Raw genomic sequence first — 21,164 nt, 5'->3', positions numbered from 1 at the left:
CTCTGACACTCCCTCACTGTAACACTGCAGTGACACACAGTCACAGCTCTGACACTCCCTCACTGTAACACTGCAGTGATCTACAGTCACAGCTCTGACACTCCCTCTCTGTAACACTGCAGTGACACACAGTCAAAGCTCTGACACTCCCTCTCTGTAACACTGCAGTGACACACAGTCACAGCTCTGACACTCCCTCACTGTAACACTGCAGTGATCTACAGTCACAGCTCTGACACTCCTTCACTGTAACACTGCAGTGATATACAGTCACAGCTCTGACACTCCCTCACTGTAACACTGCAGTGACACACAGTCACAGCTCTGACACTCCCTCACTGTAACACTGCAGTGACACACAGTCACAGCTCTGACACTCCCTCACTGTAACACTGCAGTGATCTACAGTCAAAGCTCTGACACTCCCTCACTGTAACACTGCAGTGATACACAGTCACAGCTCTGACACTCCCTCACTGTAACACTGCAGTGACACACAGTCACAGCTCTGACACTCCCTCACTGTAACACTGCAGTGACACACAGTCACAGCTCTGACACTCCCTCACTGGAACACTGCAGTGACACACAGTCACAGCTCTGACACTCCCTCACTGGAACACTGCAGTGACACACAGTCACAGCTCTGACACTCCCTCACTGTAACACTGCAGTGACACACAGTCACAGCTCTGACACTCCCTCTCTGTAACACTGCAGTGATCTACAGTCACAGCTCTGACACTCCCTCTCTGTAACACTGCAGTGACACACAGTCACAGCTCTGACACTCCCTCACTGTAACACTGCAGTGACACACAGTCACAGCTCTGACACTCCCTCACTGTAACACTGCAGTGACACACAGTCACAGCTCTGACACTCCCTCTGTGTAACACTGCAGTGATCTACAGTCACAGCTCTGACACTCCCTCTCTGTAACACTGCAGTGACACACAGTCACAGCTCTGACACTCCCTCACTGTAACACTGCAGTGATCTACAGTCACAGCTCTGACACTCCCTCACTGTAACACTGCAGTGATATACAGTCAAAGCTCTGACACTCCCTCACTGTAACACTGCAGTGACACACAGTCACAGCTCTGACACTCCCTCACTGTAACACTGCAGTGATCTACAGTCACAGCTCTGACACTCCCTCACTGTAACACTGCAGTGATATACAGTCAAAGCTCTGACACTCCCTCTCTGTAACACTGCAGTGACACACAGTCACAGCTCTGACACTCCCTCACTGTAACACTGCAGTGATCTACAGTCACAGCTCTGACACTCCCTCACTGTAACACTGCAGTGATATACAGTCAAAGCTCTGACACTCCCTCACTGTAACACTGCAGTGACACACAGTCACAGCTCTGACACTCCCTCACTGTAACACTGCAGTGATCTACAGTCACAGCTCTGACACTCCCTCACTGTAACACTGCAGTGATATACAGTCAAAGCTCTGACACTCCCTCACTGTAACACTGCAGTGACACACAGTCACAGCTCTGACACTCCCTCACTGTAACACTGCAGTGATCTACAGTCACAGCTCTGACACTCGCTCACTGTAACACTGCAGTGATATACAGTCAAAGCTCTGACACTCCCTCACTGTAACACTGCAGTGACACACAGTCACAGCTCTGACACTCCCTCACTGTAACACTGCAGTGATCTACAGTCACAGCTCTGACACTCCCTCACTGTAACACTGCAGTGACACACAGTCACAGCTCTGACACTCCCTCACTGTAACACTGCAGTGACACACAGTCACAGCTCTGACACTCCCTCACTGTAACACTGCAGTGATCTACAGTCACAGCTCTGACACTCCCTCACTGTAACACTGCAGTGATACACAGTCACAGCTCTGACACTCCCTCACTGTAACACTGCAGTGACACACAGTCACAGCTCTGACACTCCCTCACTGTAACACTGCAGTGACACACAGTCACAGCTCTGACACTCCCTCACTGGAACACTGCAGTGACACACAGTCACAGCTCTGACACTCCCTCACTGGAACACTGCAGTGACACACAGTCACAGCTCTGACACTCCCTCACTGTAACACTGCAGTGACACACAGTCACAGCTCTGACACTCCCTCTCTGTAACACTGCAGTGATCTACAGTCACAGCTCTGACACTCCCTCTCTGTAACACTGCAGTGACACACAGTCACAGCTCTGACACTCCCTCACTGTAACACTGCAGTGACACACAGTCACAGCTCTGACACTCCCTCACTGTAACACTGCAGTGACACACAGTCACAGCTCTGACACTCCCTCTGTGTAACACTGCAGTGATCTACAGTCACAGCTCTGACACTCCCTCTCTGTAACACTGCAGTGACACACAGTCACAGCTCTGACACTCCCTCACTGTAACACTGCAGTGATCTACAGTCACAGCTCTGACACTCCCTCACTGTAACACTGCAGTGATATACAGTCAAAGCTCTGACACTCCCTCACTGTAACACTGCAGTGACACACAGTCACAGCTCTGACACTCCCTCACTGTAACACTGCAGTGATCTACAGTCACAGCTCTGACACTCCCTCACTGTAACACTGCAGTGATATACAGTCAAAGCTCTGACACTCCCTCACTGTAACACTGCAGTGACACACAGTCACAGCTCTGACACTCCCTCACTGTAACACTGCAGTGATCTACAGTCACAGCTCTGACACTCCCTCACTGTAACACTGCAGTGACACACAGTCACAGCTCTGACACTCCCTCACTGTAACACTGCAGTGACACACAGTCACAGCTCTGACACTCCCTCACTGTAACACTGCAGTGATCTACAGTCACAGCTCTGACACTCCCTCACTGTAACACTGCAGTGATACACAGTCACAGCTCTGACACTCCCTCACTGTAACACTGCAGTGACACACAGTCACAGCTCTGACACTCCCTCACTGGAACACTGCAGTGACACACAGTCACAGCTCTGACACTCCCTCACTGGAACACTGCAGTGACACACAGTCACAGCTCTGACACTCCCTCACTGGAACACTGCAGTGACACACAGTCACAGCTCTGACACTCCCTCACTGTAACACTGCAGTGACACACAGTCACAGCTCTGACACTCCCTCTCTGTAACACTGCAGTGATCTACAGTCACAGCTCTGACACTCCCTCTCTGTAACACTGCAGTGACACACAGTCACAGCTCTGACACTCCCTCACTGTAACACTGCAGTGACACACAGTCACAGCTCTGACACTCCCTCTGTGTAACACTGCAGTGATCTACAGTCACAGCTCTGACACTCCCTCTCTGTAACACTGCAGTGACACACAGTCACAGCTCTGACACACCTTCACTGTAACACTGCAGTGATATATAGTCATAACTCTGACATGCTCTCTCTGTAACACTGCAGCCACACAGTCACAGCTCTGACACTCCCTCTCTGTAACACTGCAGTGACACACAGTCACAGCTCTGACACTCCCTCACTGTAAAACTGCAGTGACACACAGTCACAGCTCTGACACTCCCTCACTGTAACACTGCAGTGACACACAGTCACAGCTCTGACATTCCCTCACTGTAACATTGCAGCATCACACAGTCACAGCTCTGACACTCCCTCTCTGTAACACTGCAGCCACACAGTCACAGCTCTGACACTCCCTCTCTGTAACACTGCAGTGACACACAGTCACAGCTCTGACACTCCCTCTCTGTAACACTGCAGTGATCTACAGTCACAGCTCTGACACTCCCTCTCTGTAACACTGCAGTGACACACAGTCACAGCTCTGACACTCCCTCACTGTAACATTGCAGTGACACACAGTCACAGCTCTGACACACAGTCACAGCTCTGACACTCCCTCACTGTAACACTGCAGTGACACACAGTCACAGCTCTGACACTCCTTCACTGTAACACTGCAGCGTCACACAGTCACAGCTCTGACACTCCATCACTGTAACACTGCAGTGATCTACAGTCACAGCTCTGACACTCCCTCTCTGTAACACTGCAGTGACACACAGTCACAGCTCTGACACTCCCTCACTGTAACACTGCAGTGACACACAGTCACAGCTCTGACACTCCCTCACTGTAAAACTGCAGTGACACACAGTCACAGCTCTGACACTCCCTCACTGTAACACTGCAGTGACACACAGTCACAGCTCTGACATTCCCTCACTGTAACATTGCAGCATCACACAGTCACAGCTCTGACACTCCCTCTCTGTAACACTGCAGCCACACAGTCACAGCTCTGACACTCCCTCTCTGTAACACTGCAGTGACACACAGTCACAGCTCTGACACTCCCTCTCTGTAACACTGCAGTGATCTACAGTCACAGCTCTGACACTCCCTCTCTGTAACACTGCAGTGACACACAGTCACAGCTCTGACACTCCCTCACTGTAACATTGCAGTGACACACAGTCACAGCTCTGACACACAGTCACAGCTCTGACACTCCCTCACTGTAACACTGCAGTGACACACAGTCACAGCTCTGACACACAGTCACAGCTCTGACACTCCCTCACTGTAACACTGCAGTGACACACAGTCACAGCTCTGACACTCCTTCACTGTAACACTGCAGCGTCACACAGTCACAGCTCTGACACTCCCTCACTGTAACACTGCAGTGATATACAGTCACAGCTCTGACACTCCCTCACTGTAACACTGCAGTGACACACAGTCACAGCTCTGACACTCCCTCTCTGTAACACTGCAGTGACACACAGTCACAGCTCTGACACTCCCTCTCTGTAACACTGCAGTGAGCTACAGTCACAGCTCTGACACTCCCTCTCTGTAACACTGCAGTGACACACAGTCACAGCTCTGACACTCCCTCTCTGTAACACTGCAGTGACACACAGTCACAGCTCTGACACTCCCTCACTGTAACACTGCAGTGACACACAGTCACAGCTCTGACACTCCCTCTCTGTAATACTGCAGTGACACAGTCACAGCTCTGACATGCCCTCTCTGTAACACTGCAGTGACACACAGTCACAGCTCTGACACTCCCTCTCTGTAACACTGCAGTGATCTACAGTCACAGCTCTGACACTCAATTCAATTCAATTCAATTCAAGGTGCTTTATTAGCATGACCGATGGGTACAATCAGTGTTGCCAAAGCAAATAAAAATAATTAAATTAACATAGAACAAAACAAAAAATAGAAGTAAAATAAAATCTACAGACATGTTACAGACATTTACAACAAAGACATATTATATAATATCGACATATACTGTAGGCGGCTGGAGCATTATTGGGAGACGGACTCACTGTTCCTCAGGCTGTGACAGGAGATCACATACTGGGCTGCCAGATCAACTGAGTTCCCTCCTCCCTCTCCCAGTAGGATTGGGACCTGTTGTGGTTTTGGCAGGTGTGGGAACTCTGGGATTAGATTTCTGAATTTCGGGAAGAATGTTTCTCTAATCCCAGAGTATCTGTCACAGTGCAGTAGGAAGTGCACCTCTGTCTCTATTTCTCCCTGCTGGCAGTGGGAGCACAGCCTGTCCTCTCTGGGCAGCCAGGTCTGCCTGTGTCGCCCAGTTTCTATGGCCAGGTTGTGGTCACTGAGCCTGTACTTCGTCAGGGTCTGTTTCTGTTTGTTATTTTTTATTTTGGTCAAATATTCAGCTAGTGTGTATTGTCTGTTTAAGGTTCTGTAGCATTCCAGTTTATGTTGTGTTTGTGTGTGTGTGTCCCAGTGTGTGAGATATTGCTGTTTGATCTGTGCTGTGATGTGGTTGAGTCTGGGTTGTGGTGCTCTAGCAGTGCTGTCCTGAGGCTGGTTAGTGTTGGTGTGGCTCAGGTCGGTGAGCCTCAGGACCAGCTGGCTCAGGGGGCTCTGTTTTGGGCTCAGCTCTTGGCTGAGCAGGGCTTTGTGGTGGTAGGAATTTTGGTCACTGTTTTTTAGGTGTAGCCAATACTTTAATATTCTTTTCTGTATGTTTATCAATAGTGGGTACTGGCCTAATTCGGCCCTGCACCCGTTGTTAGGAGTTTTTCTCTGCACACGGAGGATGATTCTACAGATCTCCATGTGCAGAGTTTCTGTGGGGTGTTTGTCCCATTGGGTGTAATCCTGGTCTGTGAGGGGACCCCAAACTTCACTGCCGTATAGGGCAATGGGTTGGATTACACTTTCAAATATTTGGAGCCAGATTCTTGTTGGTGGGTTGATGTTGAAGAGGATGTTGAAGAGACACTCCCTCTCTGTAACACTGCAGTGACACACAGTCACAGCTCTGACACACCTTCACTGTAACACTACAGTGATATATAGTCATAACTCTGACATGCTCTCTCTGTAACACTGCAGCCACACAGTCACAGCTCTGACACTCCCTCTCTGTAACACTGCAGTGACACAAAGTCACAGCTCTGACACTCCCTCTCTGTAACACTGCAGTGACACACAGTCACAGCTGACACTCCCTCACTGTAACACTGCAGTGACACACAGTCACAGCTCTGACATTCCCTCACTGTAACATTGCAGCATCACACAGTCACAGCTCTGACACTCCCTCTCTGTAACACTGCAGCCACACAGTCACAGCTCTGACACTCCCTCACTGTAACACTGCAGTGACACACAGTCACAGCTCTGACACTCCCTCTCTGTAACACTGCAGTGACACACAGTCACAGCTCTGACACTCCCTCTCTGTAACACTGCAGTGATCTACAGTCACAGCTCTGACACTCCTTCACTGTAACACTGCAGTGATATACAGTCACAGCTCTGACATGCCCTCACTGTAACACTGCAGTGACACACAGTCACAGCTCTGACACTCCTTCACTGTAACACTGCAGTGACACACAGTCACAGCTCTGACACTCCTTCACTGTAACACTGCAGTGATATACAGTCACAGCTCTGACATGCCCTCTCTGTAACACTGCAGCCACACAATCACAGCTCTGACATTCCCTCTCTGTAACACTGCAGTGACACACAATCACAGCTCTGACACTCCCTCACCCTCTCCTTTTGAAACAGCATAGTGGATCCTATGCCCCTGAATCCCATCCTTCTGATCCAGAATTCCCATTCCTTTTGAACCAAAATACAGTATCCTGCCCTCCAACCCTCTCACCTCTTTAATGTGTAGAAAGTCTTTGGCTTCGAAGTTGATAGCAGCACCTTGGACAGGACAGTCTTCATCTAAAGCCCCACAGTAACTGACATTCGTTTTCACAGCAAATGCTACTGGTTTAGTCTGAAGAAGATACAACAAACACACAGGCCACTCTCTCATCTTGTTGTGGGTTTTGCATAGCTTCTGATTGACAAAGTGCTTAAACATCAGGCATCGACACATCGGGTCTGGTTCAATGGGTGAGGCTTTACTCTGCTTTGTAAGACTGCCTGTGACACCAGACTCAGAAGCAGTATGAGTGGTCTGCAAAGAGAGACTGCAAGAAGGCTGAGTGGAGAAACTCATGATTTTTTTAAATCACTACGTTTTTAAATTGAAACCCAACCAGTCAGATGTAGCCGGTGTGACACTTTGCTGTTCGGCAGTGACTGTGATCAACACTAGCCCACAGACACCCAGCAAGGGCAGGGGCTGCAGTTTGCCGGGAGAAACACAGTGAGTCCTGATTGGCTAATCCCACCCGCGCATTTGGCTAGAGGCGTGACCCAGGCTGGAACATCTGGACACATCTGCCAGCTTTTAATCTTCCTACTCACAGATATTCGGATCAACAAGACTGGTTGCGTTAAAAAGTGCTAATGGACTGGCCATCTGAGAGGCTTTCTCCTAGGGCTGTGCTGGGCTAACCTCCAGCCTGTGTTGACAGCAGTAGCCCTTGCCCTGCACCTGCAATTGTGTGAGATTGCCCTGGGGATGTGTGGACACAAGGTGAGGGACACTTGTCCCACTGCAGGTATTCCTGGCAGCCTACATACTGTAGACAGGCTATTTCCTCAGGAGACAAGCTGACAAGCCTTAACGTTACTTTAACTTTTTTAACAGCTCTTATATTTAAAACAGACCTGTTTTTGTAAATGCAGAGTTCGGGTCGTACTTTGTTCTTTAAATCTCAGAAAAAAGAACAACTTCTAGACAGTTTTGCATATACACACAAAAACTTAAAAATGTCGAAACGGAAATCCAACATCCCAAAAAAGTTTTAATATGCATTAATAAGTAACCATGTTTAGCAGCATCAAAAAAATCCAATACAGGTGAAGTGCTGTCTTTTTTGGCACCTTACCATGCCTCAGGTCAATGATATTTCTGAGCCAGAAGAAGAGAAAGCATATATTGCAGGGGCAGCCAAACACAGGATCTTCCTATCATGACTGCGATACAGCCAGCTGTTTAATACTTAATTGAGTCAATTAGGATGTTGATCGGACAATTAAAGACCCGGATGTCCACAAATCCTTTACTAGAATGAACTGGATAGTCCTCTTTCTGACCACTCCAGTATACCAGATTGTTGTGTAGGAGGCATATAGACGGACACTGGTCTCAACCAATGCTTTGCATAGCTGTTGCATCAGAAACCTGTAGTCAGTTGTGTAAAAGCACCTGTATGAAACACAGATCCTTTCTCCTTAACTATAGTGTGCTCACTTACAAAACACCGCAATGGAACTGGCGGTGCTTTCTTGCAGCAGGTCACTGTTCTGCGAGATCAGCAGGAGGGACTGCAGGCTCACCTTGGCTCTCTCGAGCTGCAGCAGGGCCTGGCGCTCGGCTTCACGCCGATACGCCTCCCGGTCCTCCTCCAGGGACAGGTCGGAATCCGAGGGTCTACTCGTGTACGAATCGGCTGACCCCTGCGGAGAGAGGGAACGGAGAGGGGGGGGTCACTCCGCCCCCTGCTGAGAGCCCGGTAATCACACCGCGTCACGGCACAGAGGGAGGGCCACAGCGTTCGTCTCTACCCTGTGTTAGTCTGTTCCTTTGATCCGGGCAAGCCTGCGCTGGTCTCAGCCGTTAACGATTCGTTGTTGTGAAATTCCCCCAGGAGCACCTGTTTCTCGAGCAAGTATCGCGCTGCTCTACTCAAAGCCCCCCAACATGACACAATCCCGAGTTTACAAGAGGCGGTCAGTGTTGCCTCAGTTTTCTGCCTGGTGTTGTGCCACATACTACCAGCATTGCCTCTGTGTGGGGGCCCTTAACTGGCAATGGCTCTGTGTTAAGTATCCAAAGCCTCTCAGCACAACGTCCAGAGATCACCCATCCCTGCCTGGGACTGAGCCACAGAGAGAGACTTCAGTGCCTAGAGCCCCCCCAGAGAAAACATTCATGATTGATAGAGAGCAGACAGATCAGGTACACAGCTGACAATCCTGTGCACTCACAGCACTCATCTTGACATGGGACGCAGACGAGAGTGAGCCACCGGGCTCCCCCAAATACAAAACCGGTGTTTTTCCTAATTGTAATGAATGATAATGCTGTAGTTTCCTAAGGTGTTCAATTTCAGTTTCTTTTGCATTGCCATTTAGTCCACTGTCCAATCCCAGTCTTCTAAGTACTCTGCTGTGTCCGGTACCAGCACTTACATCAGAAAGGGCAGAATTCCACTATGGGTCAGTTTTGTTCCTACTGTATATATCTGTGCATTGTGGGGTGCAGTGTAGAAAGATTAAAATATCCCCAAGATTTGTAATGTATGGAGGTTTTTAGCTGTAAAAACATTAATTTACTCTAGAAATGTTAGCATTTTTTACATTTTCTTAAACATTAAACAAATCATTAAATCCAAATTTGGACACACTGTCTAGATGCATATTACAAACGCAATGCGTAATGCTGATGTTTTAATGGACTTTTCCTTCTGCTTGGTGGGAAGCCACCTTGAAATAACATTAAACAGATTACAAACGAGGGGAGTGCATTAGACCCATCTTGTTCGCTGGATTGCTATCCAAGGATCTCATTCCTTGAAAGATCACAACAGGAATCAACTTCTTCATCATGGCAGTGCATGCCTCCACCACCCATTGTGTAAAAGAGGTGCTTCCAGTTCCCAATTCTGAATGCACAGCCTCTTCATTTTAATTTGCGATTCCAGGTCTTTGTTTCACTGATGGTTCTGTAGAAATCTGTTATTCAAGTCCCCTAGACTGCATGTTCTTCCCCTGTTAATGTTCGTTTCCTCCCACAGTCCAAACATGTGCTGGGAGGTACATTGGTTTCTAGGAAAACTGGCCCTGGTGTGTGTGTCTGTGTGTGCCCCGTGACGGACTGGTGTCTTGCCCAGGGTGTACCCTGCCTTGAGTCTGTTGCATGCTGGGATAGGCTCCGGCGACCCTGCGACCCTGAACTGGAAGAAGCAATGAGAAAATGGATGGAACAAATATTCCCCAATATTCTTTTAAGAGGCACTGGAAGGGAGGATGAGTGTTTCTAGCCTGTTCTGCGGAGTCCGAATGGTGAGAATTGTTGGGGTGCTGTATTTGCAGCTTGCTTTAAGATATACAGCCGTACTGTATATCTCGCACATTTCTCTCAGGCACCCCTCTGTCTTTGTGGGTCTTTTCACTGCACAAGCTCCCTGTTCTGCAGCTTTGAGCCCTCCCCCAGTCCCTCGGTGAGCCAGCCTTTCACCTTCGCCAACTCTCATTCCAGTAACGCAGGCGGCAAATAGCTTTCTAATGGATTTCCAGGAGCTGGGAAACCTGATAGCTGCTCTAGGGTGCCGGAGGCAGACTCGCCTCACTCCGGTGCTGGTAACCTGAGTCACCGGGCGCAATGAAGACCTTTTAAAATGGGCTCCCAATCGCCGATCGATACTTTCCAGGAGAGCTAAAAGGCCTCAGGGGACAATCGGGCTGCAGTGCTCCAGCCCTGTTCTTTTTGGCTTCTTGTGTGTGTGTGTGTGTGTGTGTGTGTGTGTGTGTGTGTGTGTGTGTGTGTGTGTGTGTGTGTGTGTGTGTGTGTGTGTGTTCTCTTGAAAGAATAGTCTGGGAGGAAAGCCCAAACGCACTCGAGGTCCTGAAGGAGACGAGGCCGTTTCTCCCAGTGACCAGCGCCGAATGCTTCTCGATTCGGGGGTCCTGAGCGGACGGTTTCTGAAAGATCCGCAGGAGCTCCGCTTTGACGTTCCGTTCCGGACAGGTAAGCAGCACTGTTACACACATGCAAGGATATGTGCAGGGACCCACTTCCACCCCCACTGCAGTGCTGTCCCACCTGGGAGACGCGCTGCAGCCCCACTGCACAGCAGCTCAGGGCAGGAGAGAGACGCTGCTGCTCCAGGGGGATTACGAGGGGACAGATTGTACAGGACCAGAGTGTGATTGAGGAAAGACACTGGGGCAAACACCCCTACTCTTCCAAGCAAGATCTTTAGTCATGATTAGTGACCAAGTAGCCAGGACCTGAACATAATGTCTGATCTGAAAGAGGGCGTCTCATACGTCACAGTTCCTGCTCACTGGGGAGCATGTCCTTATGCTGGCTGTGCGGCACTATGCTTCCCAGTAAAATGCCCAGCAGTGCAAACAGGTACAGATGAAAGTCAAGTTGGAATACTACAAGAATTCAGCCAAGTAAAGTAATGATACCTTCCCTTCTCAAATCCCTGCATCTGTCTCCCGAGTTCCTTTCAGACACATCTGGGTCAGGTGGAACCTATGGGAGACTGTAAGCAGATAAAACTGCCCCCGGTCTAGATAACTTATTCATGTCCTGCGCGCCGGTGCCCCCTGGCACCCGCTGGTCTCTCTGCACCGCAGTGAACAGTGCCAGCTTCAAACAGTGCGCCAGGGCCGGGGGACTCGCTAATACTGCATCTGCACTTTTTCTCTGGTTTGTTTTGAAGGCAAAGACCAAGAAATAAAATGTTGTGCCTGTCTTGACAGTTTACATGGAAGGCCTCCAATCCTGGTCCTAAAGAGCCACTTTGTGTGCTTTGTGTGTTTTCCAGGTCAGACACACCAGAATCAGGATTGGACAGCGCTGGTTCAGTCCCTGGAATTTGGATGGTAAAATTGTAAAAAGCCACGGTTTCCTGTTTTGATCAGTGCATGTCCCGAGTCAATCAATTTGCATATTTTGTTTACCATTCTCTAGCTTAGTCCTGGGAGGCCATTCTCTAGAAACCCAGCCATGAGCATCTTTTATCCAGCCCAGTATTACTTAGTCCTGTTGGCTCTGTCCTGAGGAGCCCTGTAGCCCCACCACTGTGCCCACAGCCTACAGAGCCCTATAGCCCAGGTGCTGTGCCCACAGTCCTACAGAGCCCTATAGCCCAGGTGCTGTGCCCACAGTCCTACAGAGCCCTATAGCCCAGGTGCTGTGCCCTCAGTCCTACAGAGCCCTATAGCCCAGGTGCTGTGCCCACAGTCCTACAGAGCCCTATAGCCCAGGTGCTGTGCCCACAGTCCTATAGAGCCCTATAGCCCAGGTGCTGTGCCCTCAGTCCTGCAGAGCCCTGTAGCCCAGGTGCTATGTCCTCAGTCCTGCAGAGCCCTGTAGCCCAGGTGCTGTGCCCTCAGTCCTGCGGAGCCCTGTAGCCCAGGTGCTGTGCCCTCAGTCCTGCGGAGCCCTGTAGCCCAGGTGCTGTGCCCTCAGTCCTGCAGAGCCCTGTAGCCCAGGTGCTGTATCCTCAGTCCTACACAGCCCTGTAGCCCAGGTGCTGTGCCCTCAGTCCTGCAGAGCCCTGTAGCCCAGGTGCTGTGCCCTCAGTCCTGCAGAGCCCTGTAGCCCAGGTGCTGTGCCCTCAGTCCTGCGGAGCCCTGTAGCCCAGGTGCTGTGCCCTCAGTCCTGCAGAGCCCTGTAGCCCAGGTGCTGTGCCCTCAGTCCTGCAGAGCCCTGTAGCCCAGGTGCTGTGCCCTCAGTCCTGCGGAGCCCTGTAGCCCAGGTGCTGTGCCCTCAGTCCTGCGGAGCTTGGTGAAATCTGTTCTGTTGTGTACAGATGATAACTCCTATCATGGCAGATGAATTGCAGTTCACACCCACACATGCCTAAATATAGCATACTGCTGCTTCTTCTCTTCTCCTCTTCCCTCGCTCCCCTTCCTTTATCACTGGTGCGTTTCTCCCCATTTCATCATCTCATCTCCCAATGTGGTGCAAAGTCTCTGTCTTGAAAAATCTGGTGCAGATGCTGATTTTTTAATACCAAGACAAGACTGCAGCTGCTTGTACAGGAAAATGCCATAGAAGATCCTTATAAAGCAAAGAAGTATGTTTGCATCATTGAAAAGCAAACACTTCCCTCCCCCCACCCACAGAAAATGCAGAATTGTCCAATTTTCTTGTTGGTTTTGTGTTAGACACTTGACATACTTATTTGTTTTGAATACTTATATTCCATTTGGTAAGGAACTGGAGTGAAAGTGGCACAAAACCAGGCACAAAAAGGAGTAATCTGAAACCATGCCAGTGCCCTCCACTAGCATACTGTTCAGCTTACGCGCAATGAAGGGTCTGACATAGACGCTCAAGTGAAAGTGTCAAGACTGCTCACACTGATACGGCAGGATGCCTAAGCTTGTTTTCACCCCTCTGGACTTTCTGAGTCCTTGGCCTGACCAATCTAGAAATAAAACAACCACAAAACAGCACAGCAGATTATGACTTACAGACAAGCGTTTCAAATCTAACTTTTCCCTCGGGCTCAGTGGGCAAGTTCACTTGTCACGGCAACAAGACCTAAAAGGAGCTCTTCCAACCGGCACATTGGCTGGAATGGATTTCGTGGTCAGAAATGAGTGCAGGCTTGTGGGGGAGCCCGAGCCTATCCTGTTGCTTACCAAAGCAGGGCACACGCCCTGGACAGCACGCCAGCCCATCACAGGCAACACACACTCACACCAGGGACAGCTCCACTACCAGTAAGTGTTTGGAAAGTGGGGGGACACCAGAGCACCTGAAGGAAACCCATGTGAACATGGGGAAAACACAGACTCCACCCAGGTGACATGCCAGGTCTGGATTTGAACCCGGGGCCCCAGCACTGCAAGGCAGCTATGCAGACCACTGCGCCGCTGTAACACCCCAGAACTGACCAGTCCTCCTTTAAATGCATTTTCATTTCTAGGAGGGCTGCAATGCAGACCCTGAGGAACAGGGGAGCCCCTGGCGCAGTTGGGGAGGTGCGCCTCCTTGCTATATTTGGTTCTTCGAACGAACAGAACCCTAATTCTGTCAGCTCTCCACAAGAGGAATGCTCAAACCAACGGTGTTGGAAAGTAGGAACAGAGAGCAGAGCAGACCCCCCAAAGGAGAGAAAAAGAGTTGATTTGCCATTTGAAATCTTAGTGAACCAATCCAGAGTTTCCCTTAAAGAACTGTTGAAATGCCAGACCTCTAGGTGAGCGTCCAGGTCAGGACCTGCGCTTTACGCACAAACCTTAGTGGATTCATCCAGAGGACGCCCATTCAGGGCACAAAGCCCAAGCAGAACGATGTACGGCGGTGGCTACCAGACTGCTCCTTTTTGTGCCTCGTGTTGTACCCATTTCATTCCCACCCTGGACTCCTCTTTTACTGAATCTGGTTGAAGTATGGAATTTCTGGAAACAAAAAGATCTCCGACCCAGTGTGAAAAGGTTTTAAAGACACCCCATGTAAAATATTGCCTTAGTAAAAGAATTGCAATTGAATTGATTAGGAAGCTGCAATGGACACTCTTAGCTAAGCCAGTAAATATGAGCTCAATTAACTGACAGCAGGAACAGGAACCAGAGGAACCGGAGAACCCCCTGTCCCTTAGGAAAAAAATCCCTGCCATCTGCCACCCCAGTTCCCGAGTCCTCTCGTTGTCATGCTGCCTCCCATATCGATTCCAAACTAATTATAAGAATAGGAAAAAAACATTTCTGAGGTCTTTTAGGTTTCATTGCAAGCTACCTGTAAAATCTGGAGGACCAGGCCCTCAAGGACTGGAGCTGCCCACCCCTGTTCCAGGACCTCGTGTCAAGACGCTATCATTCCAATGAATCCATCACAGGACTTTGTCCCAACCGGTATTTCAATCTCTGATTGCTTAATTGACGCTGACGCTGACAATTGTGCTGTTTTAGAATCAGCCCAGAATACAATACTTCACTCCAGCTCAGGTTAACCACCTAAACAGACTCTTTGCTGGCTTAATCACATTGCTTTCACTGCTGCTCTGAGCCCTGCAGAAGTTGGTCCTTTAAAGACACCCGGGACAGCAGTAGACACGCTGCCCCCCCCCGACCAGGAATGGCTGGCCCTGGTTATATCACAGGATGGATTCAAATCTAAGGGCACTGTCCCTCCCCATAGCGATGAAAACGTGAGCTTTGTGAGTTTCTGGGATATGAGGACCAGAAAGAGGACGCGAGAGAAAGAGATAAGAGCGCACAGCCTGCACTCCCGCTACACAACGCCAGCGGAATCCTTATCAACAACTTCTCCAAGCCAGATGCTTGAGTAAGCCCCCCTTCCTCAATTTCCCCGTCTCCTCCTGTTTTAAATTCCTCAGAACGCCCATCCACGCCGCGGATCGCCTCTGCAGAGATATGAATCAATGCAGTTTTTAAACGATGCTGTCAAGCCGCGCTCCAGTTAAGTGGGTCCCTCATTACCTCCCGTCGCCCCCTCCTCAGAAGCACTCCCCGTTCCCACGGGCGCGCTCGCAGCTCGCTGCCTGCACGGCTTACGCAGCTGCAGTCCCACGAGGAAGAGAGGCTGTGGAAAGGTGTCCTCCCGGCGTGCCGGGCGCTGCGCTCCCCTCTCCTCCTTCCTCCCGGGAAGGATCCCAGCTCCGTCCCCCAGCACCCGCGGCTGACTCACCGGCGCCAAATCTTCCAATCCATGGAGATGCAGGTCTTCGTACATAGGGGTCCGAGGGGGCGGAGAGAGAGAGGGGGGCGGGCGGCCGTGCCCGTGGCCGTGGCTACCGCGTTTTGGGCAAACGGGGAGAGCACACGCGCGTGCGTACACCCACTCGCATCAGGAGGGGAAGGAGAGCGGCGCTGGGCAGGGATTTTTCTCTCCTTTCAAAAAAATAATAAATCAAGTCAAATCAAATTCCCAGGGTCTTAACTTTAACAGTGAGGGGTAGTATCCGGCCGGGGAGCGGCGGAAAGAGAGCGGAGATCCGTGGGCGAGCGCCGTCAGGTCTTCTCTCCGAGTTAACCGTTTGTGGCGCGTCGGAGTGGAGTCATCGTAGACGGGAGAGCAGTTTCGTGTTTGATTAATGAGCCGAGAGCCGATAGGATGGCTGTGCGAGTGTGTGTTGTTTCTCGGTCCGCAAGAATCCTGGAACAAAAGCCTTCCTTTCTCCCGCTCCCCTCCCAGGCGCGCACACCCCGCCCGTGGCCGGGGGGTCCCGAGGAGGCGCTACTCCGGGCCTCAGACAGAGCTGGACCAGCAGGTGTGGGGCTGTGCGCGTTTTTACTCTGTGCTTCATTTATTGAGTTCGCGAGGGCCCGCAGGTAATCTCTCTGGTCAATAAGTCTAGTAATTAATGACAGACATTTCATATATAACATGCCATATTTATTCATTGCAGGGAGAAGGCATTACTGTGTTCCTAGCACAATAATTATTCTGTGTCATCTATTCAAAAACAATTCAATGCATAACGGAGCATGACATTCTCTAAAAATAAGTGATGACTGCTGTATGACACATTAGAAAGATTTCCTAGTCTTTCTTCCTGATAGGAACCATATCACCCTGCACCTCACAGCTGACATCCCACTGAAACGCAGCAGGTGTGAGCCTGGTCAGTAACTGGATGGGACTCCTGGGAGAAACTAAGGTTGCTGCTGGAAGAGGTGTTAGTGGGGCCAGTAGGGGGCGCTCACCCTGCGGTCTGTGTGGGTCTGTATGGTGACTGATAGCTGGTGTGTGGTGAGCGTTCTGGCGCACTGTGGCTGCTGTTGTAACATCCAGGTGGGGCAGCACAGTGGTGGTGATGGAGGGGAGTCCTCATTACCTGTAAAGCGCTTTGAGTGGAGTGTCCAGAAAAGCGCTATATAAGCATAAGGAATTTTTATTATTAGACTCCTAGGCTCAAGGGAGTGCCCTACACCTGGAAGGAACTGAACCCCTTTAGTCTTTGAAGGAGACCACAGGGAACTCATTAAAATCTCCTCAGAGGGTTTCAAGAAAATAAACCCAAAGGACTTCTTCAGGATCAACAGTGAAACACGAACCAGAGGACACAAGTGGGCACTGTGAGGAAGTGCTCTGAAAACAGAGCGTAGGAAGCACTTATTTACACAAAGAGTGGTGGGAGACTGAAACAAGATACCCAGCCATGTTGTTGAAGATGAAAACAAACTGATAGCAAACCCAGTGGCCTGCTCCCCCAGTATCATTCACCCTGCTTTCTCTGGACCAGGGATGATCATCCCGATTTCTACTGAAAAGCATCACAATGACAAAACCGTGGCCAGCTAAGGGTTCTGCGGGCTGGGTCTTGAAAAGAAAGAACTGAGAAAGAGAGACGGGGGAAAGAGTGGTTTGATCAGACAGTGCTGCAGCTGTTTCCCTGCACGCCGTGGCAGGAGCAGAGCGTCGTCTCAGTAAAGCACCACTGGAACCGTGCAAACGATGGCACACCAGAGCAGATGGGTAGTGTAAGCAGGGTAAAACTATGGAAAAATGTGCCAAAGAACTGCAGATTTGCCACAGCGAGCCTTCGCTAAGATGGATTCAAGAGTCTGTCTCAAATGAAGCCACTCTAGTTACATAGTCAGCGGGTCCTCTCATCACCACATCATCTCCTACCACAAACAACCTAGACCTGAGCGCTTTCATTGTCCTGCGGGACAGGATCAGTGTCCCAGGACAGTCCGCACAGCACCCTCTCCCCCTCCACTGGCCTGGCAGCCTGGCCATGATTGGTGCTTTTAGCCAGTCAGATGATAGGAGAGTGGGGGAAGGCTAATGGGCAACTGTAGTTCCTTATATACCTTTATAGGTTCTTAAATACCACTGCAGGTCCTTTACACCACTGCAGGTCCTTATATAGCATCATAGGTCCTTATAAACCACCACAGGTCCTTATACCACTGTTAGTCCTTATATACCATTATACGTTCTTGCATACCACTGTGGGTCCTTATATACCTATATAGGTCCTTATATACCACAGCTGGTCATTATATAGCACTGTTGGTCATTATGTACAATTATACGCCCTTATATACCATTATAGATCCTTATATACTACTGTAGGGTCTTACATACCATTGTAAGTCCTTGTATACCACCATTATACCACATTAGGTTCTTATATACCACTGTAGGTCCTTGAATAACATGTACGTACTGTGTAAGTTCATACACACTCCTGTAGGTCTTTATAAACCACAGTAGGTCTTTATGTATCACTACAAGTCCTTACATAATGCTGTTTGTCTTTATGTACACTGTAGGTCCTTATATACCTTCGTACATCCTTATCTGTGACTGATGTGCTGAGGAGACCTAAATCCTCAAGAGTCAGTGGTGCCTGAGAGCTGAGCAGATCACTAGAAGTCAAATTTAATTTGTTTTTTAAATTAAATATAGCTGTAAAAATAATGAATAAGAATAAAGCCATAACCTACAAAGCAGTGCTACAAAATGACAAGAATTTAGCACAGTTTGGGATCTGACGAATGACAAATAGGTTTCATGCTGTCTAAAGGCTATACAAATACTTCCACGTGTTAAAGCTAACTCAAAAACTTGTCAAAATGTTATACATTTCATACACCACAGGTAATAGAAAATGTTTGTTTTTTCTGTTATAATATAGAGAATAAGAAACATTTTTCTGTTGATATATTTTACCATGCAGTGTTCCATACAAAATGACTTCCTCTCTTTCCCTTTCAACTGAAAGAAAGTAATTAACACAAACTATTAGAATCCACTGAAATGTCCATAAAAGTCTAACCATCCATCTTCTAACAGTTTAACCCCATTCAAGGTCACTGGGGAGCCGGACCCTAACCTGGAAGGCAATAAGAACAAGGCAGGATGCACACTGGACACCAGTCCAGCACAGGGAACACACCGACACAAACGCACACTCACACCAGGGCCAGTTTTCCCAGAAGACAATTAACCCGCTAGCATGTCTCTGGACGGTGGGAGGAAACCGGAGGACATAGAGGAAACCTGCACAAACACAGGAGAACATACAAACTCCACACAGATATCACCCCTGGTCCAGGATGGAGCCCAGGGCCCCAGCACTGTGCCACCCTCTGAAAATGTCCATGAACAGAATTTCTCTTCAGATGAAATTCCATGGTGGTACACCGTCTGGCCAGCAGGGGCGCAGCAGAGTCACGGTGGGTACTGAGTGATTCCTGGAATTCTTGAACACAGGAAGTGTATTTATTCCATGGTAACGTTTTCATGCAGGATGAGATAAGAATTTGCAATTGCATGTGAGAAATAAACCTTTGCCCACCCTACAATACGTTTTCCGAGCTTCTCTTACATGCAAAAACATGGTCAGATTTTCTGAACTCCAAATACAGTGCAACACTTTGCTCTCCTGTCCCCCAACCGCACGGTTTAAGTGCAAGTGATAAACTGTAAGAATAAACTTACATTTCTGTACTTAAAGGGAGAGTATTTTTTTTATACCTGAAAAACCTGAAACAGATCCTACATTCCATCACCAAACAAGAGTGCAGAAAAAGGGACAGAGCAGCAGCTCATTAACATGAGGAAGAAAATCTGCAGAGCCTCAGCGGGGGCTGTCCAGCGTGCCTCCAGGTTTTCGTTCCAACCCACTTCTTAACAATCAGCTCTTTACAGGGCTCCTGGCACCACTTTAACAACAACTTCCTGCTCTTCAGGTTCCACTGCCTTCAAGAGATCCCCCAAAAAACCCAGAGACCACAGCTGTTCGGACTGAGGATGGATTATCCCTAACCTCAGCCTTAACCAAAGCGAGAGGCCATGTGGGCCAGAGTCCGGACCCCCAGTACTGCGAAATCACCAGCTCTTAAACGGACATGTGTGTTCGGCTACTCTCTCTGCCAGGCAAGGGCTTTCAGCTGCACAGCGAAGGCAACGATCATAGAACACCCCTGATCTTTTCAAGAATTTGGCAACGGCACGCCTCTTCCTGACATGGTGGTGTCCAGATCTCTTCGGCACGACTGCACTTCTGTGACAACCTGCAGCCATCGTGTTAAAGTAGCCTCCCTCTGTTCTCACGCGTGGCAGCGGGTGCCTGTTCTCGAGCCGTGCAACGCAGGCGAGCAGCCCGGCTCCGGCCGCCCTGCCTCTATGGCGGTCCGTGGGACGCGGAGGAAACCCGCTGGGATCGTCTTACCTCCTGCTTCTCTCTAACACCTGCCATTGTCGAACCCTGACCAAGCGGTCCACCTAGCTCCACTGAGACCTCTCCCGCTTCCCAGGATCGCAGCTCTTTGGACGGCGGAGAGAGAGTGAGAGCGAGGGGGAGGGGGCTGGCAGGAGAGAGGGGGGGAGAGAGAGGGAGTGGGAAGAGAGTGAAAAGGGGGGAAGCGGAGGAGAGGAAAAAGGAGAAACAGACTGAGGCAGAGGAGGAGGAGAGCCGCGACGGGAGAGAGAGTGAGGGTCCGGGGAAGGCGGCCCTACCTCGCTGAGCAGGAATGTGGCGCTGGAGTCGGAGACGGACATGGAGGGCAGTGCTCGCTCTCCAGGAGCCAGCCATGCCAGAGAGCTTGCTCTCTTCGCCCAGCCCGTCTTTATGAGCTGAGCAGAGCAGCTGCTGGAGTGGGCTTAAGTGCTCCATAACGATGTTACCGTATTGCGTTACAGAGACAGTTCCCATGCTGTGTTAACTGCCATTTCCGATGCATAATTAATGCTCAAACTCTCTGCTCCGCAGAGACTCCCAGAGCTCCATCCTCCTTCTCACTCCCTCTGTTGACCCCTCTGTCTCTGTCTGGCACACAGGAGTGGGAAGATGCAATGGCCCATCCACTGTTCCCAGCTCATCTGTCTGTTTAGGTGCAGCACAGGTTTTCCGGTAATGCCTTCGGAGGGATCGGATCCAACTCCCGTGAGGAGTCGTGAGGAGCCCATTTGATCCATCCCAGGTTTTACCAGCAGTACAGCAAGGACCTCAGCTACCGCAGAACCCAGAAGAACTGCCCTGTACACCACGCACCCTGGTAAAAGTTAGTTTTCTCTTGATT

At 49.8% G+C, this 21,164-nt stretch overlaps 1 protein-coding gene across 9 annotated transcripts in view; it reads right to left on the bottom strand.

Annotated features, from left to right (window-relative positions):
• cacnb3a (calcium voltage-gated channel auxiliary subunit beta 3a) overlaps positions 1-21,164 on the bottom strand; it is a 63,092-nt gene that overhangs the window by 18,837 nt on the left and 23,091 nt on the right. For 7 of the 9 annotated variants that reach the window (XR_015938917.1, XR_015938923.1, XM_088633428.1 and 4 more), the window contains 2 exons: positions 8,748-8,867; positions 7,171-7,293 (listed from right to left, as the gene is read on the bottom strand). Coding sequence is in view for 7 of the 9 variants with exons in the window: in XM_088633428.1 (XP_088489554.1) it covers positions 7,171-7,293; positions 8,748-8,867 (243 nt within the window). In the remaining 2 variants the exon portion in view is untranslated. Of the gene's footprint in view, positions 1-7,170; positions 7,294-8,747; positions 8,868-15,813; positions 16,409-20,601; positions 20,701-21,164 lie in introns of those variants that run through there. The other 2 variants (XM_088633431.1, XM_088633429.1) reach the window with 2 other exon arrangements.

Source organism: Lepisosteus platostomus, chromosome 1 (assembly GCF_059453375.1).
Source record: "Lepisosteus platostomus isolate fLepPlt1 chromosome 1, fLepPlt1.hap1, whole genome shotgun sequence".
Taxonomy (NCBI): Eukaryota; Metazoa; Chordata; class Actinopteri; order Semionotiformes; family Lepisosteidae; genus Lepisosteus; species Lepisosteus platostomus.
Note: the sequence above shows the minus strand (reverse complement) of the source record. Positions and strands in the feature narration are given on the sequence as shown.